The sequence below is a fragment of the Sparus aurata genome, chromosome 2 (genome assembly GCF_900880675.1).
Source record: "Sparus aurata chromosome 2, fSpaAur1.1, whole genome shotgun sequence".
Taxonomy (NCBI): domain Eukaryota; kingdom Metazoa; phylum Chordata; class Actinopteri; order Spariformes; family Sparidae; genus Sparus; species Sparus aurata.
Window position 1 is genome coordinate 11724848 of NC_044188.1, and position 27927 is coordinate 11752774.

Below are 27927 nucleotides of genomic sequence, written 5' to 3' on the forward strand. Positions count from 1 at the left end.
AAGCAATGTATATATATATATATATATATATATATATATATATATATATGCGATATATATTTATTTATTTTTTACTTTTTTACATTAAGATAACTGCTCCTAAATCATTTTGATGGTACAGTGTCTTATAATAGGGTGAATGGTGACTTTGTCTGTCTCATAACATACAGTGGGTTTTGTTTGTAGTTGTATCTGACAAGGGGGTGCCAAATCACAGAAGAAATGTCAATTTCCCCATAATGCTGCTTTAAGTAAGAGTAGGCAAGTATTATCAGCAACGTGTCAGTGTTTATCAATTATTTCTGATGTTTATGGATTTATGTCATTGCTGCATTTTTAAACAGTTTTAAGCAGTAGAATAGTTTTCTCAACACTCAGATTATCACAATTGTCAGAGATTTTAATAGTTTTATTTTAAAATTAGCGTATAATGCATAGTCCAAACAGATTTAGGTCTATGTTTGTGTGTTTGTGGGGATGCCCACTTTGTGACCCCCTCAGCCGAATAAAATAGTAATGCAAATCCTTTATTGATGCTTAAAACTGGATCAGTTTTCTCATTAATCAAAATGGGCCTTGTGTACTGATCAGAGGAAGTCTATTTAATCTTAAAACATATTATTTTTAACTGCCTTGGAGTGTGTATTTTCCTTCAATTTGATAAACTATCGAAATAAAGTGTCCAAAGAGAGCCTCCTCTTCTCCGTCCCTGACAGTTTTGAGTTGATTCAGTGGATTTCAAAGATTCTATCTCTACATAACGGGGCTAAACTGTAATTCCAACCATGAAATATGTCATTCTCTGGGCTTAGATCAGATAGGAAATTTCGTCAATTTATCTCTGGCAGACAGCAGTGTTGCCACCACCTGAACAGCTTGTGCAGTTGCTTATAATACCGCAAATCTCTCTGTTTTTCTGTTCATGCATTTCTGATGAAGTCCATCACAGTGATTTATCCTGCTGGTTGTGTGTGGATTCTGTCTGTGATCGAGTCCCAAATGCACAGGGGGAGCTCATTATGGGAGTGTGATGGAGGCATTAGCGAGTATTATTAGATTTGGTGTGGAGTGGAATGGGCCCCCCGTGAGATCCAGGTAATATGAGATGCAGGATCCCAGAGAGGTGGCAGGATAGAACGAGCAGCGAGGCGTGCCGTGCGTGTCCTTAGGCAACATGTAGTGAGATATGAGGTGAGGGGAGAAAAATAAAAAAATTGGTTGCAGAGGTAATGTGTTTGTGTCACAAAGACTGTATGCGTGAGTGTGAATGTATTTCTGTAACAGTGTGACAGAAGCATGAAAAGAGAGGGAGACGGGGGGAAAAAAAAGATGAGACAGCTGTTCCCCCTGTGCAACATTATTCAGCTGCTCATTTTAGACTCCGTGCATTGACTACTAGAACGCTGATGTTGGCTTATCACTTACAGTTATTATTGATCATAGACCTTGTATTACAATCAGACTCAATCACCATTATGTTTAATCTATTCAGTCTGACATGAGTTCACGTTAGCTGATTTCTTGTGAGGTCAAATTGTTTTGCCCTAACCAATCAGATGCGAGGGATTTATCCATCCTGGCATCATTTGCAGCAGACGCAGAAGCTGAGGCAGAAGCAGAATTTATTTATTTAGCAATAATTTTAAAAAGACGACAATGGCCGTTCGTTGATTCACACCAATTTGTTTCCAGTTCTCAATTGTTTTCCATTAATGTAGCACGGCAGCTAGCTCATGGATGTATTATATGAGCTGGATATGGCAGCCGCCACTGTTGCTTGTCATTTTTCCACTGTTGCCATTTGTGGTATTGTATCTAAATTTCCACTGTAAAACCGTTGACTGGACACCTCCTGCTGTAAACATAGTCAATTATGACTTTTTGTATTGTGTATATACTTAAAGCCATGGGAGTTTAATCTCTGTAAAATGTATCCAAAGAAAAGTATGTTATTTCCTGGAAGACGTCACCACTGGGTACAAGCACTCAAGCACACTACAAGTGTACAAACATGGTGTCTCGGGATTGGTTCACATGGCCCAACTAATTATCAGTGGGCAGCACACACCCAAGAAGTAACCCCGTGCCAAAAAATGTTCTGGCGTATGCACTAGGCGAGCAATTCTTAGACCGACAAGGTACCATCTTCAGACTAGGTATCCAACTCTTAAAATACTTCCATCAGCTTGCTGTCCATGTTGGAAACTGACATAATTCTTGTTCACACCTGCTTAGCTCTGATTAGTCGACTGCTGTTACAATCAGGGGAGAAAGCCAGCAAGGGGAACAGTACCAGACATATTTAAATACAGCTGTAAGATAAATGCCAGTGGCAGTTGCTACGTTTCACAAGCTCACAAAGGAAATTCTATTACATCAATGTTCTTTCCCAAACAGTAAAAATACATCTGTACACATTCTGAATACAAATTTCTATTATTCAGACCTGAAAGGGAACCGCAAGTGGCTCCCTGCCTAATTGAGCCTTGAGCTAATTAGCTAATGTTAGTAAGCTACAGCCAAGGATAGCTATCACAGAGCAGCAGCTGATAATTAATGACCTCTATATCTGAATTCTGGCCCTAGTTTTTTTTAACAAATGACACCTTTAAGGAACCTTTAGAAGTTTCTGTTGCGTCTGATGAGGACTGCCTGCAATCCCTGAACCTGTTTTTGCACATTCGGTGTCGCCATGAACCTTGAGGTGTGTCACCGCTCACATGCTGTCACCTCCTCACCCTTACAGGAAGCGGACACGGACGACCAGCAGGGCACGCTGACGTACGAGGAGTTCTCTGTCTTCTACAGGATGATGTCCCTGAGACGAGACCTTTTCCTGCTGATGATGGCGTACAGCGACAGGAAGGACCACCTGACAGCGGAGGAGCTCGCAAACTTCCTGCGCAACGAGCAGAAGGTGAGAGGTCGGGCTGGTCTCTGGTTAGAGCCGAATAAAAACCTGACACAGTTTTTATGATTAAAGTGTCCGAACTACTTTCTCCACAATGAGCCGTTTGAAGAGAAAAGAGATTGATTGCATCTCGTTCTTCCTCGTCTTAATCTAACTCCCTCTGTCCCAGCTGTCTGCCCAGAGGAATCTGCTCCGCTGAGCCAATCGATCACTCCTGAAATTGATTTGTCTCATGGGTGTCCTTTCTCTTGCTTTTCTTTTTTCTTTCAGAGTTTTTTTCTTTGTGATCCTGACACGCTCTTTTCTCTCTTGCACTACAATGGTGTCATTTTTCATCATGGTGTATTTACTGTCGCCCTCCCGCCCGCCATGCTCCACAATAATACCGTGCTACTTGTTTGACACGGCTGACAAATTTCTTAATAGCGACACAAAATTGTTACAAAAATGGGGAGTCATTATGACTTCAGTGAGCGTTTACACTTCAAAGAATCTAAACAAGGTCTTTACACGTCTCACGTCCATCTTTGTGTCTCTACAGATGGCCAATGTGACTCCAGAGTATGTTGCAGAAATCGTTGACAAGTTTGAGGTGTCTGACGAGAATAAGCAAAGAGGCGTCATGGGGATTGAAGGTAATACTCTCTCATTTTTCTGTTGAAATTTTATCTTTATTTCCACCCCCCGCTACCCCAGTCGTTCCTTTTTTCTTCTTCATCTCACTCATTCTTCCTCGTTTTCCCTCCCTGCAGCGTTCATGGCACACCATCAGTTTACAAATGACTCTGTTATTGTGTTTGATTGTTCCCCCTCCTCTGCAAACAGATCTCACGATCAGGTATTTATTGTTTATGCCTTTTTAGAGTTTGTTCGAGAGGTGTCAACCTGCAAGAGTAGAAACAGATTGTGCTCATTACGGTTATGAGATGCTGGCCGGTGCTCAAAATAAATGAGATATTTTTCACACCGCTACAAACACTGAATGATAAATTGTGAGCAAAGTGTGATCTACTGATGAAGAAGTTAATCAAAACAAGCTTATTTTTTTTTTTTATAATGAATTAAGTTTGTTTTATCATTTGATGGAATCAATCAGCTCACATGGGTTTACAAGGCACCATGAAAGTTAGGTTGACATTTTTATTAGTTTCAGAACAAGTAAAAAAAAAAAAAGAGAAACCCAATTTGAATATTTTTATGTAGAGTCATTTTGGGTTTTGTGTCTGGAAGCATGCAATCATAAGGCTGTAATTGGAGTATTTACAGGCAGATTTCATTGCATACGACATATTCATAAGAATGTATGAATTATTAATATAAAACTGCAGAAATTAAAGTAAAGATTTTTTCAGGCCTTTGAGACTTACTTCACAAACTGTACTGTCTGCTTCAACATACCATTAAAAGATAAATGCAGGCTGCACAACGTAATGGATATAAAATAATGAAACCATCAGCGTTTACTCTCATTCCCTATAAACCTCGCTATCACTATTCAATTTTGGCTGCCGTGGGGCACATGTTCACACAGGAAAAGGAAGGTTACCTGGCACTCCATTTCTATCATGGACTGAATAAATTGTTTGTGGAAAACCAGTTGTCTTTGCAATGGTGGTGCCAACAGTACTAATACCGCTTGGAAATGTCTGTTGACACTTTAAATGCTTCAGAATGAAATAAACTTTCGAATTTTGATCGTCTCTTCACCAGAATATTGTTGTTGAGCCATTACATTGAAAACTTGCATCATAGTATGTTCAGTACAAAAGATAATGGGAGTCACTTTGCACTTCACACAGCTTGCTGAATATTTATAAATCAACCAACCTCAAAGATCTTTAAACCTGTTGTTAAATTCGATGAAAAAGTTTCATTTAGGCGGCTGAGGCTCCTAAAGGAGGCACGGCGGTGGTCTACTAATCGAAAGGTCAGCGATTTAATCCCTTTCCTCAGGCTGCATTTTGATGTGCCCTCGGGTAAGATTACGGAACCACAAATTGCCCTTGTTCGCTGTTCCTTCGGTGTGTGAGGAGCCTAGCTGGGTGAATGTCTGTGCGTGGAACTATTGTACTGTGCTTCAGAAGTGCTGTAATGCTCCTGATGAAGATGAAAGCTTCTGCCTTGGGGTGAAAATATGGAATAGTTTACCATCAGTACACATCAAACAACCAGTAAATCTGTTTGAACAAAAAGCTTAGAAAAATATCTGTGGAACAGGCTCACAAGTGCCCACAAAATGGCCACCATGGTTAGTTTTACATATATGAAATTTGGGCCCTTGTCACCATGCCTTGTGCTTTTTAATTGTTTTATGGTTTGATGCACAGTAATTTTCAATTTGTTTGGACCCCAGGAAAAGTAGCACTAAACAGAGACCTGAATAAATAAATAAATAAAAGTGTGAAAATGTGCGTGTGAATGGGAGAATGTGGGATGTGTTGTAGAGCACTCTTAATAGTCGGTAGACAAGAAAAGTGTCAAATAACGGTGGTCCAATCAATATGTGTGTAATTTTGGTTTTAACAATGAACAAAAAATGTAATTAGAAATTAAGAGCAATTGAAGAATAATAACAATGTAATAGCAAATTTACCAATTCGACGGACACGTACATCAACACAGTTTCCTGTTTTCATAACACTGAGGTGCTGGAAAGATCAAATAACAACCATAAATGTACTGGAACCGTCTCCTTGGTAAGTGTTCATCTGTGGGTGTCATTTTAAGTAACGCCACTTCTTGCTGAAGGGTGAGCTTAAGGGAGAAGGAGGAGTGAGGATTGCGAAGGGGTAGCTTGGGTGAGAAAATGGGGAAGCCAGAATGACGGGGGTGGGAAAGTAGAAAAGGGAACGGTGACAGAAATGAGACGAGTGAGTGTGGGGAGAGAAGATGAGAGGCAGAGGAGGAGGAGGGGGAGGAGGGGTGAGACTAATCTTGTTGTAGGAGGCATGAAGGCCGACACAGTGTGTGTCTGACTGATCAGACTAGCAGACCTGATGTCTTGCCTGCAGGCCAGATGTGTGTGTGTGTTTAAACATGCATTGTGCACAGATGTGACAGAAATGTACAAACAGATTCACATTAGCATTTCTCTGCGGTGCGATGCTACCTTTAGTATTTGCTCTCCTTATGGCTGGGTGACTGTATAGGTGTATACTGTGTAGGATTCAGTACACAATATACTTTAACCATGATAGCAAGCAGAGACTGCATGTCCACTCTGATCACAGACTTCCCATTAGTCTCCCATAGGTCGTTCTTTCCGATATTTGCATCATATTTTTCCACTGCTCCTCAGTCTCCCTCTCCTGCTCTCTGACTTCTCTCGCTGTACCACCTAAAAGAAAGTTGGCCGCGTGAAGTAGTGTGATTTCAAAACCTCACCGCTCCGGTTTGAAACCGCAGTGCTCTGGTTTGAAAGCGCTCCCCCTGTCATCCTTCTGGGTTTTCCTGGAAATCAACCTGCTGGTTATTGTAGATGTCGCTTTCACGATGCACCTCGTTGTTACAAGGTGGATCATATTCAGGATTAAAAAAACAGGCAACACTGATCCCTAATGTCACTGCACGACAAGCTGTGTTTAGAACACTTTGCTTTGTTCCATCATGGCTTCTGCAACTGACTACAGCCACGCTTGCAGTTCTGTGTGTACTTGAAAACTGTGGTGCTTTGAGCTAAAATCTTAATGTCAACATACTAACATGCTGATGTCAAGCAGGTTTTATGTTGGCAATGTTTACCATCTTAATTTAGTTTGTTAGCATGGAAACATTTGCTAATCCACAATCAAATAAAAGTACAGCGGAGAGCTGGTGGGAGTGTTATTATTTTTGCAGGTATTTGGTCATAAACCAAGTATAAGTATTCAATAAAGCTACGCTAGAGGAAACATTGCCAGCTCACTGAAATCATTAGGATTCATCGTCTGGGACCCCTCGATGATCTTACAAAATTTTATGTCAATCCAAAAGTAGATGAGGAAATATGTTCCAGGAGAAGTGAACGTTCTGATTTGCTGATAGTGCAAAAGTTGTTAGAATTCTTCCTGTGGGTCCCTTAAATATCTATAAAAACAGTGGAATGTCTTGTCAAAACTTTCCATAACAAAACCTCAATCTAGTAATGATGGTGCGAGAGGAAAAGACAGAGGACCATCATCAGCAGGATTCATCCCCTGAGCAACATGAAGGTCTGCACAAAATGTCCGCACCTTGGCACTGAAATAAACCAGACCTTATTTTTCCTCAAAGCATTGGGAGGCTGTAAGATAAAAAGGCCCAGCATCGATGTTTTCTGCTGCGGAAACCTTGAGGGTTCAATGTTAATAAAAAACAGAAGAACAATCTTTAGCAGTGTCTTCCAACCTCAGATTAAAATTTCACCATCAACCTTCAACGTTGTGTCCTGGTTTGGTCGCTTGTCTGCGAGGTGTAAGGCCTGCAGAGAGGACAAAGCCTCCGTACATGGAGTGCACGCTCCACCAGCTCAGCTACTGGGGCGCCCCTTCATATGCCTCATGGCAGCAGTTCATATTCCCCATGAACGGAAGTGCTGTTTTAAGCAATCATTCACTGAATCCCCCATTGCATCGGCATGGCTCAACAGTTCAGCTCAACTCAGCGAGACCCTATGGACTCAGTGAGCTGAGCCAGCAGACAGCACTCTATGTTTGAGTGCCACTGGTCAACATTTTGACTGAAGTCTTGACGTGTAGGTTAGCTTAGATTGGACCTGGAAGGAGGGAGGAGCCACTAGCCTTGCTCTTACTCCTGTTAGCAAAGTTCAGCTTGCGTTTATGGAGGATAAAGTTTTTGAATTTTGAATCTTGAAGCCATCCAATAGCGGTTGACATATTTTAGTCTGGACCAAAGTGGTGAACTGACCAGCAGACACACAGAACTCTGCTGCTAGCATGGCTGAAAACAAATGATATCTGCGCCCATCCAACACCGAGAGCGACAAAAACACAATGAAAGCAAGAAGCAGAAACCTCTAACAAACACCTGTTTTGATTCCAAATGATTTGTGTCTTGTACGTTTGTGTTTTCCTTCAGGTTTCACAAATTTCATGCGCAGTCCAGCGTGTGACATCTTCAACCCTTTGCACCACGAGGTGAATCAAGACATGGAGCAGCCCCTGTGCAACTACTTCATCGCCTCGTCTCACAACACGTACCTGACCGGAGACCAGCTCCTCTCCCACTCCAAGACCGACATGTATGCCTGGGTGCTGCAGTCTGGCTGCCGCTGTGTAGAAGGTAAGCAAACGTCTGAATCAAAAAAAGAATGACGTGCCAATCTGACTTCGGCTATTTCGCAGTAAAGGAAAAGCACAGGTGTAGATAATTAAATTAATCAGGAGTTTCAGGGTAATTGTGCATGCTGGTCTCTCACAGTCATGGCTCTGTTGGACACTGAATTTAATAGATTCATGGTTAGTGGCATCAGCAACGCATGTGCTTCTCCTGCATATCAACACATCTGCTGTGTCATTTCTGATTGGACAAGTTGCCTTTTATGAGTCTTTATTATTGCAGCAAACTCTCCTTCACCTTAATTTTGATGGCACCGTTGACTTTTTATGCTGATTGCACAGGTGTGCCAGCAAGTAATGATTCATTTTAATCAAATTTCTTAACACATTCTTATTTTTGCACAAATGTTGGAATCAAGGATGGATTGATTCGATCTTGGTAGTCAAAGGTCACTGTGACCTCACAAAACACATTACTCAACAACTCAAACTGATAGCTGTAACAACATTTTACACAAACGTGTAATAGGATATAATAATGAAGTGATGACATTTTAGATTCAAAAAGAGCAAAGAGCAACAAAACATTCTTTAATATAAAATTCTGGCCATTGTTCAGTGCCACAGCTCAGGAACAGCGACTTGGCTGGTGCGCAGATGCATACAGCTTTGAGGCGATAATTCTACTTTTGTTCGTGTTTTCATATATAAACCCAACACTATTTATTACCATTAAACGCTGAAAAAACTCCTCCAGTGCGGCACAATCCTGCTCCGGCCATCACTTAAACATTACACTTATTCACACGCAGAATAATTCAACACCAGCGTCGAATGCGTTGAATGTGAAATAGTTCCGAATGAAATAAACTGTCTGTTTTATATTCAAAGCAGAACCGTGAATACTGAGGAGAGGCTAAAAAACTGAGAGTGGTAACACGACGCAGGGTTTTTATTCATGCATCATTTCTCCTGTTTCTCCTCTCTTCCCTGCAGTGGATTGTTGGGACGGACCTGATGGAGAGCCGATGGTCCAACATGGCTACACTCTGACCTCCAAGATACCGTTCAAGTTTGTCATAGAGACCATCAATAAATATGCCTTCATAAATAACCAGTGAGTCCAAGCCCCGTATAGCATGTTTGTGTGTGTGTGTGTGTGTGTGTGTGCATGTCAGCATTTGTGACATTTTATGGAAAGTAAACACTTCCATTATCCCATAGGTATTGTACTGGGAGAAAATGGCCCAGAATGCCAAACAGAAGCAGATTTTCTTTTTTCCTACACATTAATCTGACTTTAACATCATTTCTGTAGCACAAATATTATTCTTTGGAAAAACAGCAAACATTTCTCTATCTGCACACACAGATTGTATTATTGATTGCATATTGTCCTCCTCAGTTGAATTATATTGCTTTCTGGTCCACTATAGGAGGATATATCTCTCTCTCTATCTGCTACCGATAAAAAAAGTCTAAAAGCAGCCTTTCTCACACTGCTATGATAAAACAGATTTGACGAGAGGATTCCCCACAAGGTTTAACAAGAAAATTCTAACATTTTGACAGCCAGGTTTGTGTTTTTTAGAAAACACCATGATTCCTGGCAGTAATTAGCACCTATTACTGAGCCATCTGCTTAGCAGCAATTCCTCCGGCTCCCCGAGGAGCCTCTGTTGGGTCCAACAATACCCAAAGAAAGTGATGAACGATGCAGCTTCCTGCTGCCATATTGGCTTGTTTTGATATCTATTGCAGATACTTATGATTACAGACCCTGTGTTGTATAAAACAGTTTATCTTATTCAAAGGGACAGACTGTTGGCATTGATTCAGATTCATGTCATTAAACTAGATGTGTAAGTACAGTTGAAAATAGCTTGTTGGAAGTTTTACTAAAATTTGAAGGTTGTGCATCTGTTGTAAATCTTATTTCTAGTTGTGATTGTTGCAATTTTGCACTTATAAAAATAACTGCTATTGGTCTTTTAACCCCTTAAGGAACACCGTTCCAACATAGGATCACCCTTGTTTTTGGACAGAAACCAAAACCTGTGTTCCAACCTCTGTAACTCTGTGTCAGTACGTCATAGAATCACACTTACACTTCTAAAAACTTGAGGGTGTTGCCATTCCAATGGTACCAAGCACATCCCTGAGTCTCAAACTATGTGGGAGCTGTCATGCTTTTAATTTCGGTATGTCATTTTGGAAAAAGATCCTTAAAATGGGGGCGTTCATTAAGTGGTTAAGGAATACTTTGACACCTTGGAAAATATGCTCATTATTATCACATATCTGAGCATAAAACAGCCCAGTCTCACCCTCAAATGTGTCATAGAATAAATAAAAGAGGTAGAACCAAGTTATTTGCAACAAAACAAACAGGTTGATGATCTTTCTGTGTTTTCCAATCATTGATCGGCCAAACAATCAATTTCATCAATCAGAAATAAATCTGCAGATTAATCTGTAGTAAATATAATTGTTGGTGGCAGCCCAATTTATTGAAATATTTTTTTCTAATTAAATTTTGTGTGAATTCAGTTAAAGACCATATGTTTGATGTGACCTCCCTTGAGAAAACCTTCATACCTACTAATGAGGAAATACCTTCATATTCTCATTCTCATACTGGACATCCTGAGTGTTACATTGCTCTCTTTACAGTCAGCTGATATTTTATCATCAGTGCCACCTGTTAATATGATTAATGGCCCCTGGGCTGTATTGAAATGGAGCGATTCTCCACGCAAAGACACACACACATTCCATAGCTCATTGAGCCACCTCGATGTTTCACCTCATCAGCGCTCCTGGGTGTCACTCTCTGTGTGTTGAAATGAAATGACTCTGGATGTTATCGCTTCCTTCTCCTTTTGTATTAGGCAAAGTATCCATTTGTTGGTTTTAGAGAGTATGTGTGTGCGTGCATGCGTGCGTGTGTGTGTGTGCGTGTGTGTGTGTGTGTGCTCTGGGGCTGAGGCCCCTGCGGTAGACCAGTCAGTCTGACAAACCTGACATTTGAGCTGAGCTGCTGCGTGGCCACGACTCATTTCACCTTTTCTAAATGAAAATACAAGAAAAACACACACACACACACACACACACACACACACATAACACTCCTACATACACACACACACACACACACACACACACACACACACACACACACACACACACACACACAATGGAACCACCAATCACACACACATACAGACACACCATGTCACAGAGGTGTTTATGCAGCTGTATGTTTATCATTGATCTCCTCACTGTTCTCTTGGTTGAAGGTGAGAAAAGGAAGAACAGTTTGAGATGTGATTCACACTCACTTCAGTCCATCCGCTGCGTTCGAGACACATTTTCTAAGTGTTGACAGGTTTTTCATGTAACCTATGGAAACCTGAGTATGTACATTGATGTTTTTTTCTTTCAGGTTTCCAGTAATCCTGTCCATAGAGAACCACTGTAGCATCCAGCAGCAGAAGAAGATCGCCCAGTACCTGCGAGAAATCTTCGCAGACAAACTGGATGTGGGAGATATCCTGAGCAGGGACTCCAAAACATTACCCAGTCCTCAGAGCCTGCAGGGCAAGATCCTCATCAAAGTAAGAACACACATGTGGATGGATGTATGGTGGACTGACAGTTTGTTTGTTAAAATGCAAAAATAAATTGCCTTGTCAGTCAGTGCACTTGATAATCAAAGCATCTTCATCTCCACTTCCTTCCTCTTGTGTGAGCGAAGAAAGCAGAGGGCTCGTTATCGCTCCGTTATTTTGCTTCGTGTGCGTTGTGGTGCTGAGGATGTTGAGATGTGGAGTGGGAGAGGCACTGCAAGCCGCTAATTAATATCCATAAACAGATGAAGAGAAGGAAGAGGAGAAAGGGAGGACTAAAGTAGGTCATTGTATTAATCATAGAGGAGAAAGGAAGAGACGGAAGAGATGCTGGAATGTGATAACTCAGCGACAGATTTTGTTCTTCCATCGCACTCACACACAAACAGCGAAACATGCATAAGCACAACCTGGCAACTCGGTTCGGGGCTGCCAGTGGGCTAAACAATTCAGCAATTAACTACGAGGAATAGATGAACGTTTGAAGATGCATTACAATTCCCTGTAAAATTAGCACTAAAGTTTATGACAGTGAATCCTCTACTTCTCGAAATCCCCGGTCAAAACTAAAATAGTATTTCTTGTTTTTCATCTGATTTTAAATCTTTTTTTGATTTACCACAGAGGCTTGATGTTACGATTTTTCCTAAATGATAAATAATGCAGCTTTTTTTCATTAAGTCACCTCAGGTATCACACATGCCTGAGGTGACTTAATGAGAAAAGCCTGCATTATTTATCATTTAGAACAGATTGTAACACCTGGCACACATTCAGAGTGATTCGATGGATTGTAAACTGGTACCGCTTACTGTCCATTTCACGGTTATCAGTTCCCTCCCTCCTCTCTATGTCACCACATAAACAAAGCGGTTGTAATTGCCAGATGTGGCAGCAAACAGCACATCAGCAAATCAGTCTCTGTCCTGATTGGATAAAGTGGGCAGGGATACCTGAAAATGTCTTTTCTCTTTCACTGCAAGAGCAGAAGAAGGAGAGACACGGGTTACTGAACAAACAATACGATGTAGAGCTATTCAACACTTACTTAATACCAGTACATCACTTACAGCACCGTTAATGTAAGTGCTTTTTACTCTGGCATGTACGGAGAAACAACATTGTCAAAGTACATACCGGAAGGAGGCGATTGTTTGGATGTATAAAGTTTGTTGTAAACTCACTGGTGAAAAGTGAAGCGTTACTTCTGTTTGGGCTCTCAAAGACACCATCTGTAGCTCTGCTAGATTTTGGGTAGACCTCCACCAAATCCCAAATTATAGCAGTTGTGTTGTCTGGAAATAACTTTTTGGCAAACAGAAGGAGTTTTATTTGGAAACCTTTCAGGAACCAAGTCCAACTGGAACACACGGACTCAGACAACAAACTTTTATTAAATGACTAACGTTTCGATGCCTTGTATGTCTTCATTAGAGTCAAGCAAAGACAAAGAAGCGTGTCCTCTTAAATAACCTCCCCTAATTAGGACCTAATCCAGCACAGGCTGGAGAAAGGGGGAGGGGCAATCAATGAGAAGTAGAAAGGATTCACTTGTTCAAGTAGAATACACAGATGACCAAATCATCATGAGTGACATCCATAAGCACATATAGGATGAGTTTTATTTGTCATATAAAACCTTAATGTCCTTATTTGATCTCATAACAAATCCTTCATTGTTCTTTCTGTATTTGTTTAAGATCGGTCTGTGGCTCAGGTTGAGTGGCTACCACTTTAAATATTTGGTTTTGATGAGGTCAGAAGAGAACAAAATAGATATTTTTAAAGACAGACATTGGTGGATTTTTCTTTCTTAGAGCAGTGGATATTCGCAACCCCTGAGTCATTTTTGTTAGCGACCTCTACTTTGAACAGCCTGTCAGTCAAATCAACAGAACTGCCTTCTTCCCCCTCAAAAATATAGCTCATCTCCACCCATGAGTCTCCTCCTCTGCTGCCGAAACTCTGATTCATGCCTTTATCACATCCAGAATTGACTTCTGCTACAGCATTCTTATATGGTACGTCACCCAAAGTCCTAAATAAGCTCCAGAGCTGTGCTCAGCTCCTCACCCACTCCCACTGTCACACAATTGACCCAATTAAAAGTCGCTCCTCTCACCTACAATACCCTCCATACTAGCTCCCCTCCTACCTCACTAGCCTGCTCCACTATCAGATAAATAGATAAAAACTGTATAAACATACCTTTACAGAACCTAGTAGATTTACCTACCTAAATGTCACCAACTTTAACCAAAGAGCACACCAGAAACAGCACATGAGCCATTCTGGAAAGCACATATGGATCGTCAATAGCAACGATTACCAATTTGCCTCTCTGCCATCAACATGTCACATTTTACAGTTTGTAAGTTATCTCTCTGCAGCACCCACCGGTACTGTCCCGAAAGACAGGACAGGTGTCCTTTAAGGTGATCTGTGAAACATGGTTGATCTGATATTCTCAAAAATGATTTTAAAAACCCAACATATATCTGTTCTTAAATATCAGCTGTCACTTTGACGGCCTCACACCCAGAAGATCTGCATCCACGGCACAGTACGGCTATTCTACACAGAAACAAAGAGAGACTGAGCGAACGCTTTCAGCATTTATTGGATTCTTGTTATGAGCACCAGATAAAATTGACTTTATCTGTAAAGGGAAGAAAGCCTGCATTGTTCAACTTGGGGGGGAGGACAGGGGCTCTGTCTTTGACCCTCTCAAGCCAAATGTCTTAAAAGTGAAAGAGCATTATTGATTTTCTATAAAGCCCTTAAATCCTCTCTAACAGTTTTCCTCCTCCTCTTTCCTCCCCCTCTCTACCCTTGTTTTGAGACCCTTTCACCTCTCTCCACCCCTCCCAGCGGAGCGAGAGACAAGAGAGTCACAAGACAATAAAGGAAAAATATCGAAAGGGTGTTTGACGAAGGGAAGAGAAGGCAGAGTGGGGTTAGACTAGTCGTGGTAGAAGGCGGTGATGTCAGCGAGAGACTCGCTGTGCTGGAGGAAGCTCGGAGTCTGGCATTGATTTTGGAAGAAGAGGCTTAGAAAAATCTTGACTCCCACTCACACCTTCAGAATGGCTCAGTAATGGGCTTCCACTCTGCTGAAAGAGCTGCTCAGGGAGCTTCTCAGAGAATCTGCTGCTGATTGTACTATTTTTGTGTGTGTGCTTGAGCGTGCACAAGTGTGTGTTTGGTTATGGCCCTCACTCTGCCTGTATACACTACTACTACCTTAAAGGTGCAGCCTGTGTGGGCGTTGTAGTGTACAAAAGTGAGGGTTTTTGCTTTATTTAAGACATACACATGGGCCAAACATACATTCATCGCTCTCCTCCCGTCTTTGTCTGTCCTCTCTCCATCCAGGGGAAACGTCTGCCCGCCTATCTGTCTGCCGACGCTGAGGAGGGGGAGGTGTCTGATGATGACAGCGCTGATGAAATTGAGGATGACTTCAAGCTCAGGAGCAGCAATGTAAGAGCGAGGAATGTTGTAAACATTCTGTGCACACAAACATGCACGAACACATCGAACGGACATGGTACTTCACATTACTCAAGTCTTTTTTCGAGGTGTGTGGGCGATTTTCGATCTTGAAGGACTCTGCAATCTACTTATTAGGCGAATCCTAGAAAATTGTGGTATTCAGTGTTTACTGCTGTTTCCTTACTTTACATAACCTCATTGACAGGGAGGTTAGCGCTATGTGAACGCACCAAAACAGTAATGTAGCCAGTTAGATGGCCATGTTGATTGGAAGAATTACTTTGCGTGGCTCCTTCTTGGGCAACGTATTGTAATTATCTACAAAATGAGTTATATCTAGTGTCATGGAAGATGAGGGGCTTGTGTCAAAAAAATATTGTCAATTTGTGAACTCTTGAAATGGCTCCGGAAATTTTACTGTCACCTTATTTGTTCAGAAAGGAGCTTCTATGCCCTCCCTGGAGCCTACAACAGCCAATAAGTGATCACATGGACAGGAAAGCCACTGTCTGTTCCCTCCCCTCTCCCCTTAGCCGTGTGATTCAGTATTGTATGTCAGTGTGCTCAATCCTCTGCAGATCAATACCAAAAGTACTAACAGAGCTTCTGACTCTTTGGAAAAAAATACTAAAAACCTCTAAAAAGAGGCCAAAACAATGCCCGAACTTCAAATTGTTCAACAACTTTGAATTGACTTTGGTCCGGGTGGGATAGGCTCGGTAACGGTAAGGGGATTACTGCAACAATGTTGTGTTTTAATGGTGCAAATTGAAAAATTAATGGGCTTTTCTTAAGTCTGGCTATTGTCTACAGAACATTTCAAATCTGAGAAAAAAAAGATTTAATCTTAAATCTTTGGATTATACTTGCAATCAAATAAACCCTGATATTAATTTTATCCAGATCACCCACCACCTACGTGTTTATTTGACAAGTTTTTAATCTTTTCTTGCCTATCTATTAGAATAAGTAAAAAAAAAAAAAAGGGCAGCAGAGATTATTTAATTTCAGAAAAATGTCCTTAAGATTGGCTCAGTAACCAGTGGTTTGGGATGAGCCACCTGATGGATTAAAAGCAGGATTACACCTTAAAGCTTTGAATGAATAAAATGTATCCCTCCAACAATTTAAAGCTGATTTTTTAAAATGAAAGGATATAGCAAAACTCTGATATTTTATAGTTTAAGCCCTTTTGAACCTTTCCTCCTGATTGTCTGGGATGCTTTCCTTCATGTGGCTATTTCATGATTTAACTGCTAAGTAATCAGTTAATTCAAAGAAATAATGCAGCAACAATATCATATCAGCAAAAAAACTTAAGACAGGGAGGGATTTATGTAAGAGGAAAACTCTTCCTCTATAAGTTAGATAACGGCATCTTAATGACGTTGTCGTGCTCGTTATAATGACTTTAGTAATTGGGTAGTAATGTTGCTGCTTGTAAAGTTTTACTGTTCATCATTGCAGTGATGTTTTAAAATAATCAATGCTTAATGGAGCAGATATGAGCGTAGAGAAGAGCTTGCATCTTCTCGCTTGCTTATGCTCATTGTGCCTGGTGCCGTTTTAATAGTCAGTCTTAATCCTGTTCATTTTTTCTGTGATACAGTACTGCCAGGGTCCTCCTCAACACATTTAAAGCACGAAAAACGCTCAGTTGTTTTCCAGATGGTTCAGTTGTGTAACCGAATATGGCATCATTCTTCCTCATTTAGCTGGAGGCATGAGGCTGCAGATGCCACTTTGGATGATTATTGCCATTTTAAAAGGGTGGTGGCAGGTTTCCACTGATGAGGGGTTTTGTTTTGAGCTCATTAAACCAGCATGCTTTCACAGCAGTCACCACTTACATTGCACTAATAGTGGGATATAGTTTTCATCTAGTAGTGATACACAGGCTGGGGAAAAATAGTGACTTGTATCATGTTGTTTGCTCCTATTCTGTGTCAAACACTTCTGTATGTTCTCATTATTTTTTGCAATTTTTGCTGAATATATGCAGTGTCACAAGATGTCATACAAGATCTTCCTTTAAAGTTGAGACCTGCAGATGTAGACCCGTTGTTGATGATGTCCCCTACAGGCAAGAAAAGTAATAGCTGCTGCTATTTTAACATGTGTGGCATCTTCAGGCAATGACTGTCCATGACTGTGTCTGAGATCACTCATTATATACTATCGTGCACTATATTCACCCACCACCACTTTATTTGCGCAATTAACCCTGGTGACCAAAGTCCCACAGTGCAAAGTGTCACATATTTTAGATGAGAAAATTACCCTTGTACTGTTATACTGTTATCTTTTATATTTTTGTTTAATAATCTTAATTGATTTATCTGCTTGATCTGGAATGAGAAATTTCACCATATGCTGTACTGTGTGTGATTCTTGCATGCAACTTTTGTAAAGCATTTATTGCTCTTTTTCCCCCGTGAACATGACTTTATGTTTCTTGTTCACATAAAACAACTCTTTCAAAAATTACAGCCCGTCCACATCATGTGCAAGCAGCACTACAAACCAGCTGTATGTTTCTTGTTTGGTGGCGACCTCTTGTGGCCATAGTTATTATTGTGACAAAGGAAGAAGTCAGGTCAATTAATGTAAAGAGTGTCAAGTAGGTGAGAGGATGGGGTGGATGGTTGGGTAAACGCCCCTACACACCAGGCTGACAATCGATTGGAAAGTAGCAGCTTGTTGTTAAGAGAAATCCCTCTGATTGACTGTTCAGGTAAGCGAATCAGTGCAGTACTGTCACTGGTACGCTGCAACGGTCATTTTGTTTGATGAACAGTGATATACTGTATTTGTTTTTCAATGGCATTTGGCCCATTCAGTTGTTTAGGTAGGGGGATGTGTGGCAGAGTTAAGCAGAAAATAAACCCTTTTGTAGGTTTAAAATATTGCATATGAAGCATCAAATACACTCTCCTCCAGCATAAAATAACAGTAAAGTTGTAACACTTAACACCCACAGGTAGAAGCAAAATGGAAGCATTTATTTTCCCTTGTCTGTAGATGGTGCACATGTGTATGTCATCTCCAGTCCAGAACTGCAACTGTGGTTGCTTTTCAAAACGTGGTTATGGTTCCGTAAAAACTGAAGGTCTGACTGAGGTGCTGCGACTCTGCAGTAGGTTGGGCTTTGTTTCAGTGCGAATCCTTGAATCTCAAGACGGCATTACTCTTCATCATCTCCTTAATTGGAATGACCTCATCGTGTCTCCCGCTTCCTTGCCTCTCTGTCTCCTCCTTTGTCATAATAACCCTCCTCCTCCCTCACACAGGGCAACGGTCATCACCAGGTGGAGTCTCACATCAGAAAGAAACTGGACTCTCTTCTGAAGGAGTCTCGGATCGGCGACAAGGAAGACACCGACAGTTTCAGCATACGCGCTCTGCTCCGGGCTACGCACCAGGGCCTTCAGAAAAACCTGCGACAGGTACCACACCCGAGGCGATGTGCAGCGCTGCATAAGGAGCAGAGTAATACTTGTCAACCGAAGAAGAAGAGGAAGAGAAGAGGGGGGGATAAAACTAGGCCATGGCATTAGTCACGGAGGGAATTGGAGAAAATAAAGGAGTAGTTCCTGCACCGCTCACAGGTCAAACACACCCATCGAATACATTAAAGTGGTCAGTCAAGCAGTAGCTCCTCGGCCCACTCTGAAGGGATGGATATGCTCTGACAGCTATGTTAGTTTTTCATCCATAGCATGTCGAAAACACACTGAAAGTGATGAGAAACTAACATTCTGCAGTGTTGCTTAATATTTAATTTCCCAGCTTGTCTCTCGTGCTATTTATAGACTCTTCAGTTTCCTGACAGCCATTTTATGTGGTGGGTGTTGTGCATCAGGGTTTCCTATTCTCTCTATTCTGCCGCTGCTTTGTTGGTGATCCCCTTCACCTCACTGTGTCTATAAAGCTTTTTATTTTTTCCCTCTCTCGTCTTCCTCGCTAGTAATTTTCCTCATTTTTTTTTTTTTTATTCCTCACCCACTCTCTGCTTCAGCTGCGCTTTGCTTTATTGGCTGGTGTCTGTTGCGGCCCCTCCAGCTTCTGAGCTTTAGGGTTTAAGTGACTCACTGGGTGCTAATGTGGTTGTTATTAGATTCACATCAAATGCTCCGCACATATGAATGTGAACAGGCACTCGCAAACGCATATAAAGAATCTCTGAATGTCTTCTCCTTGTCTCTAGAACTCCAAAGGGGTTTTGAAGAAATCCCAGAGCAGATCCTTCATCACGACGCTCAAACAGAAGGTGAGGAGCTGGGGGCTCTTTTTTTGCTTGATTCGGAATCTATTTCCGAGGTCTGAAACGGCAAATTCAGGATAGTTTGGCTCCAAGATAGTTGGCAATGACATACTTTTCCAACTTCATACCACAAGTGTGACAGAACTTTAGGTGGGCTAGTTCTATTCTTCAGACAGTCGTTGTCTTTGCATTGATGTATTTTTTTAATTAGCGACCATTTTTGTGTCATCTTCGTCTTTTTGTTTGTTTATTGGGGGATGACAAACAACTGGTTGTTTCCAGTTTGTGACCTTCACTCTACTCTGTTTATTACAGCCATGCATGATGTAGCTAACTGCCATCTTCCTACGAAACTAAGTTGATTGGGATGCGCCTAATTGGCATTTTCTTTTTTGCAGCGCTTCAAAAGTTATTTTCAAATTTACTAGACAGATATAAACTATAAAACTATACAACTATTATCCAACTTTCTATTTGCTCTGTTTGATACATCAAACTGGCAACAACAATGCCTTTTACCTGACTTTAGACAGAACTCTCTCAGGCTTCACACATACACAAAATCAACATTCGCAAACCCCCCCTCCCAAACATTTGCATCTGGTCGTGAAGCCAAATAGCAATGACGTGTGTGATTGACCCCACAAACAGACCACAAATCAGCACACTGAGTTCCATGTCTCTCACATCCTGCACTGCCCACATTTAGCCCTGGCAGGTGATCTTCACTTTCTCCTGCACTCGCGTATGTCTGACTGTAGCCTCATGATGGCCTGGGCAGCTGATCGAGCATGGCCAATCAGCTGAAGAGCCACAAGAGCTGACTAGAGCCAATGGTGCTGGAAACACCACAAACTATAAAAGGTTGGCAAAGACCTTCCAATATTATCTGGTGGCCAGTATTTGACTTGGCGTGTCAGAGCTCTTAGATAAGAGCAGTAAGATACTCACAACTTGTTCTTATTGATTAACACTGATTACCACTGATAATCGGCTGGGCCACGTGCTTCAAATAGAGGCATTTTACATCCCACAAGTTAGGCTGAGATGGACTTGTCAATGAAAAGAACCACGGTAGATCCAAAATGATCTGGTCCACCATCTCACTTTTGTTGCCCCTGTCTAAACTTGAATTAGGTTGAGGAGGTAAAGCACTGAATGGACTGTATTTGTGCTGTTGCATTATTTTATTACAAGCAGTGCTAATCCTTCTTGACATATTGAAAACTCAACATTTTAAGAAAATGTAACGAAGGAGTAAGGGAGCACTTGTGAGGAATCCCCATCAAACTTGCAACTGATCGTACCGTCTAAACGTTAAACGGCTGTCCACACCAAGAATGATAACTTTAACAAAAACTATAATATATTGTTTTAATAATCTCTCTAACTTTTTTGAACTTTAACAATGACAATGACAGCAGGGAACTATATGATTGGGATTGCTTTCAGATAGATTTGACGAATAAGAAACATTGACAAACAATCACAATCCACCGGAATTTACACGGCCATCAATTAGCTCAATTGTAGGAGGCATTTTACTAACATTAGTGTTGCAGGACTGGTTATAATATTGGTTTACAACTGACGCCAACCTCTTTTATGTAGGTATTTGGTAATTTGATGGTATTCAGGGAACACTTTTTAGACGGTCTACTCTATCTAACTCAGTCTTGGTTATTTAAAGAACTTTCTAAACACTATTTTAACATAATATCATTATTTGCAAATTACACATAAAATAAGTTATTTTTCCAGAGACATACTGACAAACAATCTTTGTGGGTGATGAGGTCTCAGAGGTTCATATTGTCTTTTTTTCTGTAGTCCTCTTTGAAGATCAGAAGGATAATTTAAAAAATATATAATATTAATGAGGTAATAATACAAACTCAGACATTTACATTTTTTCCCATAACTGAATGAACAAGAAAGAACAAGTTCTCAGAGGAAAATAATGTCCCCAGAACACAGTTTGAAGCTAGATAGGTGGCAAAGCCCGCCAAATATAAACAAACTTTTCTTGTCTTTTATGGTCTTCTTTAGTTGTTTAGGCATAACATTCAGTCAATTAAAATCTTCCCCAAAACTGCATATTGCCCCTTTAATGTTGTTTACACTGATTACAGACGGCTCTCTCTTTCTGCTGTGTGGATCGTCACATTGTTATCTCTACAAAAAATGCATGCTGGGCACCCTTATCTTGAGCCTGCTGTAGGTAGCAGGATCTTAATTAAAACTGCCACACTTATGTCTCAATACCGCGCTGCAGATCCATGCAGTGAATGCATGCTTTTTGCATATCTTTGAAACATGCAAATCTAATGCGAGTTCTGTCTTTGGATCCGCTTTAAGGTGTATGTTCTGTTCTTCAGACAGCTGCACTCGGTGTAGGCTGTTCATTTTACAGTGTGATATAGGTTTGGCCTTCAACATGTGTCTGTGGTGGTTTTTGTTACATTTTCTCCACATTTCACAGCCTAGTTATTTCTTCCTCCATCCATCCGCTTCTTTTCCTCTCTGCCCTCCTCTGTTTACCCACTCATGTCTCCTCTTCATTCTTTTTACGCCTCCCTCTATGCATATTATACATCCTCCCACGTGTGTGTATATATGTGCGCATGCATGGGTGCATGTAATCTGTTGGCAAGCGGCCTAAACCCTGTAATTACTGCGACCCTCATCCTCTTCTCAACTCCACTTTAGCCCTAATAGAGATGTTCCTTCTCTCAGAAAAAAAGCGCACACTTCACCAAATGCACGCTTGCTATAATTATATACGTTACACCTAGAACACCCACCAACATGCACAAACACTCAAACCGCTGCTACAATAACAGCACTCTCAATGAATCTCACAGGAACACATACAATTTGCAAGAGATATTATCAACAGCCCTCTCCCACTGAAGAACTCTTCTGCTGAGAGGTCGTGTGTGGGTGGTATCATGTATGAAGTGTATTCAACACATTTATCAGGATTTCAACTGAAGATAAGAATATAGGCACCACTTTTTCTCGTTAAGCTCAAACCTTCACCACGATGCAACTCTTTGTTTATGTATTCCTGTGTGTGTGTGTGTGTGTGTGTCTGTCCAGAGGCATTCCAAATCCAGGCTGTCATGCCAAAGCGTGGACAAGGAGGAGGACGGACAGGAGAACTCTGCGAGGGAGGCCGGAGGGCAGTTCAACAGGTGACCTTTGACCCGCTTCACCACAGCATTGACATTCCCTGGTGATCGTGAGGTTTGATAGCTGCTGACTGCTGGAGGCATGGAACAATCCAGTGCATCAGTTACATCCTACAAAACGCTAAAGCGTCTACAATAATCATTTATGACTGTCTAAATGTAATAAAAAAATGATGGACTTAAAGGCAGGCAAAGGAAAATACAAAAAATAGAGGACAACCAGAAAACCATGGGGAACAACTCAGAAACAAAGGGAACACACAAGGGCCGGTGAACAGGGACAGTAGACACAGGACTGACACGAGGGTGATAACAGACCAACCACCAAAGACTAAGGGAACAACCTAGGCTTAGATACAAACTAGACTAAAGAGGGGATGCGGTGCAGGTGGGGAGACACTGGGAACAGGGCAGTGCTTACGAGGCTGATGTGAGACAGGTGTGAGGGGGGAAATCAGGCCGGGGAAGAGCACAGCAAGGGACACAGAACACTGGGAACACAGGTGAGCAGGCAGTAGAAAGTGACAAGACACAAGAGGATATAACTACCAAATAAAACAGGAAATGAAAAAAATAAGAATTACAACCCAATCAGAGTTAATTCCTCATGTACCCACTTGAATCAGAAAACACTGATCTGATCTGATCTGGATGTATTTTCAATCAAGTTGAGTGGGTAGGTATAATCATTCTGAGAAGGAGGACAAAATTGTTCCTGCTTCTGGAACGGACAGAAACTGGGAGAACTGGTCTATGGCCGATAATCAGCTCTTGTTGGAGGCCCTAAAATATTTGAGTAAGGGATAATGCCCGACGAGGTGTCCATAAACAGGAGTTAATGGACGACGCGGAGGCCTAAGAACCATCCGACGCGCAGCGGGGGACGGTTGCCTCCGCGAAGTCCATTAATTCCTGTTTATGGACACCTCGAAGGGCATTATCCTGCTTATACCATGGTCACTTGCCAAAGAAAATAAATTCTGACCATTAATTTACATTTTCATGCGTTCAACAATCAAAATGTAAAGTTTTTCACAAGCCATAACTACGTTTCCCTGGTAACGCCTGAGGGTTTGACTAATACCTGGAACAGTCATTACTCTCCCGTCAGATTCTTATGCAACTGAGACGTTGTTCACTCCTCCAGTAAATAGGACGGATCATAGATACGACTTGGCAACGGGAGATATTCTAGTCTGCTCAGTCATGAGCCAGAAAGCTAACGCTATGCTAGCAAGATTCAAAGTCAATAACATTGCGTACGGTTGACAAACAGTAAATATAATTTGACAGTATGCTAGCTAACACGATTAGCTAGCAAACCAGTCATGTCATTGTCCCCAAATCAATAGCAAGATTTTCACGAACAAATGACCTGCCGTGTGTGACGTTACTGTGGCTGCAGCCTGAACGGGATGAGAGATTATTCGCGTATCAGTAAGTTTAGAAGGGAAGTGAACTTTCTGCAGCTTGTGTGTTACAGTCGCCACCCTATGGTGTTCAGAGGATAAGACAGTGAAGGACTGACGGACTGAACTCAGTGCTGGAAATAAAATATTAAGATTTGATATGTCAGCTAGCACATTAATTTACAGCGGTGAACAGTCAATTTGACTGGAACTACTTAGTAGGTGTCCATATATCAGGGGTTAATGGACACCCTGCAGCCAATCAGTATTCCCCCAGACCATGGTATAAATATATATATATATATATATATATATATATATATATATATATATATATATATATATATAATATTATATTCTAAATAAATGTGTGGAGCACGTAATGCAAAGCACCACAAGCATTAGGATTTCGGTCAGACTGATGAAATCTTGTAAGCATAGCCACTGACAGCAAATGAAGCGAACACAAATTGTTTTTGATCCCTGTTGATTTCATGCCTCGTCTTCAATATCCAGTGAATGCAGGACAGCAGGAATGATAACTTACGTTATTTTTTTTTGGACCATTCCCATAATATTTTATTTTGACGAACTGACTCACACAAGTGCAGAAGACCCGAGACAGAACACCCTGGTTGAATGAAATTGAGGCCAAGACTTGAGTCATCCCATATGTTGTCATCGTGCGGCTCCAGTGGCTCAAAGCAGTGTTTATTGCATGTGAGTCAGTGGTATCCGCTTTTTTATTTGATATTTTCTTTCTTTTGTCACTACTTTTACAGCTTTTTTTCTACATTAAAGCTAGTCTCCTGTGACAAGTGATTGAAGTATAAGACCATTTATTTAGTAAAAGTAGCAATACCACGCATAAAAACACTCTATTTCACAATATTGTTATGATCAGAGCTGATTCACCAATGAGTCGGAGAATCTTATTGCGTCTGCTTTTGTCTGCAGGATGAATATATCCGAGTCTGTATCGCGCATTCTTTGTCCACCTCTGTCCCTTTATTTCTTTGTGACTGAGCATTGGGCAAGAAGTATGGAAATTCAGCTTTGTTTTTCTTGCCTCAGTCGCTCTCTGTGTATGAGGCCTTTATCTCTCTTTGTTCTCCCAGTCTCTGTCTCTGGTTGCGTATTCATATATGCCTGTTCTCGGGAACTGTCACACAGATTCCTGCGAGAATGTGTCTGAGTGGCTATGTGACTGACTACTGTCTTGCGCAAGACTGCGTGTGCATGATCGCATGTTGTGTGTGTGTGTGTGTGTGTGTGTGTGTGTGTGTGTGTAGTTGTGTGTGTGTGAATGTGTGTCTGGCTGCACTGCATGCGCTCCGATCCCCATTAAGCTTTTTGCCTTTGATGCTCTTTCCTGTGGTCTGCAAGCTGCTTCACTGATGCACAGTCCTCTGTTGCCTGCGATGCTCTGGCCACTGTAAATGCTTAAACAGCTATTCAAGTGTGTGCATGTCTTCTCACTCACTCTCCTCTGCCCTCACTTGGAAATTGACTTCTGTCATACGGTATCTTTCTTTAGGGGTGGAAGGAAGAGGAAGACAATGAAGCTGAGCAGAGATCTGTCCAACCTGGTGGTGTTCACCAACTCTGTTGCATCACAGGAGTGTCTGAATGAAGGTGAAGCACCAGCGCTCTAACACTTTCGCACATACGACAATCAACAATCTTTATACCCTGAGGTCATTTTCCTACCCCGTGTTTCTCTTCAGGCACTCCCGGTGACGTCTTGTCATTCAGCGAGACCAGAGCCCAATCCCTGGTCAATCACAGAGCTGAACAATTCCTGGCTTTTAACCAGAGGCAACTGTCGCGGATTTATCCCTCGGCCTATCGCATCGACTCGTCCAATTTCAACCCCCAGTTTTACTGGAACGTGGGCTGTCAGCTGGGTAAGACAGCTGACCAGTTTAGAGTTTTTCTGTTAATGGAAACCACGGATGCCTTCCCTCTGGCCACATACCTGTCATTAACTGATACGGTGACACATAAACAGATTCCCTCTACGGCCTGCACACCACATAGTTGGATCAAGAATCTGTGAGGATTACGAAGAATTATAAATAAATAAAAAGCAGATAAGCTAATGAAGAAGTGTTGGAAGTGATATTTTTATCCGTGCAAGGCGCCATCAGGAAATTCAAGTTCCAAGGAATCCCTGCCCGTCCTGCCAATTATGTGTTTTTTTCTGTTAGACTCAGAGAACAATATTGGCTTCTAAGAAATTAACTTTTTGGCTGCACACAAATAGAAACAAGGAGAAAAAGATAAACAAAAACTGAAGTCTGAGCTAGAATGTCTTTGCAGCAGCTCTGATTCGTCCTTCTTTCAGTTCTCTTTTTGCTTGTTTCATATGTTTCTTCTAATTAAGGTTTCAAGGAAATAGACAGGATTGATGAATTATTAATTAATCAATCAAAAGAACATTTTGATTAAATGTAAAAAAAAAATGACCACAAGTATGGCAAATCAGTCTTCTCGCATGATTTTTGCCATGAACTTGAGCTTCCTCAGTGATTTTCACAGAATGTGATAAAAGAGCTTTCTGAGGTGCCCACAAATGGCTTGCCCTCAACGCCACAGCCCTCATCTAATCCTACACATGAGATTAATAGAATAAATACAAGGATTTGACAGTAAAAGGATTTTTTTTAGTCCCACAGTAGCTCACATCAAATAAATTCTGACATTTATGTGAGAAAAGGAGAATTACCACATCAAGCGCAGTGAAATTTGGTCTGTGCATGCTCACCTCCGCCTCTGGGTTAGGTTGCCAGGTACACACACAACCCACGTGAAAAATGAAACGTTCCCATTTCATTTGTATCACTGTGAAATCAAGGGGAGAAATTACCGATTGGGAGCACAGGGGGAGAAAGAGTTAAAAATAGGGAGATTGGGCGGTATAGTTTATGTATCCTACACCAGCACTTGGATAATCATTTTGACAAATGAATATCTCATGTGGATTTTTATCTCTTTCAGTCGCTCTGAATTACCAGACAGAGGGCAGAATGATGCAGCTCAACCGAGCCAAGTTCATGGTGAATGGAGGTATTGGCTATGTCCTCAAACCTCCTCCCATGTGTAAAGGTACCGCAACACACAAGACTGCACACACACAAACACACACAAACAAGCACAAGTACACAAAATAAATCAGTGTTTGCACACACGTCTAAAAGCGAAGTTAATTATCACTGATAATGAAAATTAGCCTATAACGTAAATTTCCCAACATTGGCCCCATAACTTATTGTTCACCACTAATGAGAAGTTTAAATTAAGATTTGTCTCTTTACATTAAGAAAGCAGATAGTGTTGCATTTGGTCATTGACGTTACACGTGAAGCACTGGGTGAATACAGAGTGTAACATGTGATACTGTTTTGCAGCGCAAGATAGCTGTAACAAGGCCTGTTTGTTATTATACATAATCAAGTTTTGATTTCACATTTTTTTTTAAATAAAACATTTCACACTATTGCATATAGTATATTTTGTTTCTGCGTGTTCGTTTGAACCTAGAGGAAATGCCCAGGTAGTGAAATACTCGAACACAAGAAGACGCAAGACTATTTTCCAGCTAATTCAATGTGACATATTTGCTCTCCTTAGAATCTTTGAGATCCTTCTTAGAATCTCATCCCCATTATTTCATACAACTTAGGAGTTAGCTTTATGATAAAGCACAGGCGTGCTGCACATTTACCACATAACTTATCATTCACCCATTCACACACATATTCATACAC

The 27927-nt window shown here is 41.2% G+C and overlaps 1 protein-coding gene across 6 annotated transcripts in view; it reads left to right on the forward strand.

Annotated features, from left to right (window-relative positions):
• Positions 1–27927, forward strand: part of plch1 (phospholipase C, eta 1) — a 75049-nt gene that overhangs the window by 37191 nt on the left and 9931 nt on the right. For all 6 annotated transcript variants that reach the window (XM_030392591.1, XM_030392608.1, XM_030392616.1 and 3 more), the window contains 12 exons: positions 2747–2917; positions 3453–3546; positions 7967–8170; positions 9163–9283; positions 11612–11783; positions 15171–15278; positions 18581–18736; positions 19498–19560; positions 22657–22751; positions 25695–25792; positions 25885–26064; positions 27158–27265. In XM_030392591.1, coding sequence (XP_030248451.1) covers positions 2747–2917; positions 3453–3546; positions 7967–8170; positions 9163–9283; positions 11612–11783; positions 15171–15278; positions 18581–18736; positions 19498–19560; positions 22657–22751; positions 25695–25792; positions 25885–26064; positions 27158–27265 — 1570 coding nt within the window. The remainder of the gene's footprint in view (positions 1–2746; positions 2918–3452; positions 3547–7966; positions 8171–9162; positions 9284–11611; positions 11784–15170; positions 15279–18580; positions 18737–19497; positions 19561–22656; positions 22752–25694; positions 25793–25884; positions 26065–27157; positions 27266–27927) is intronic.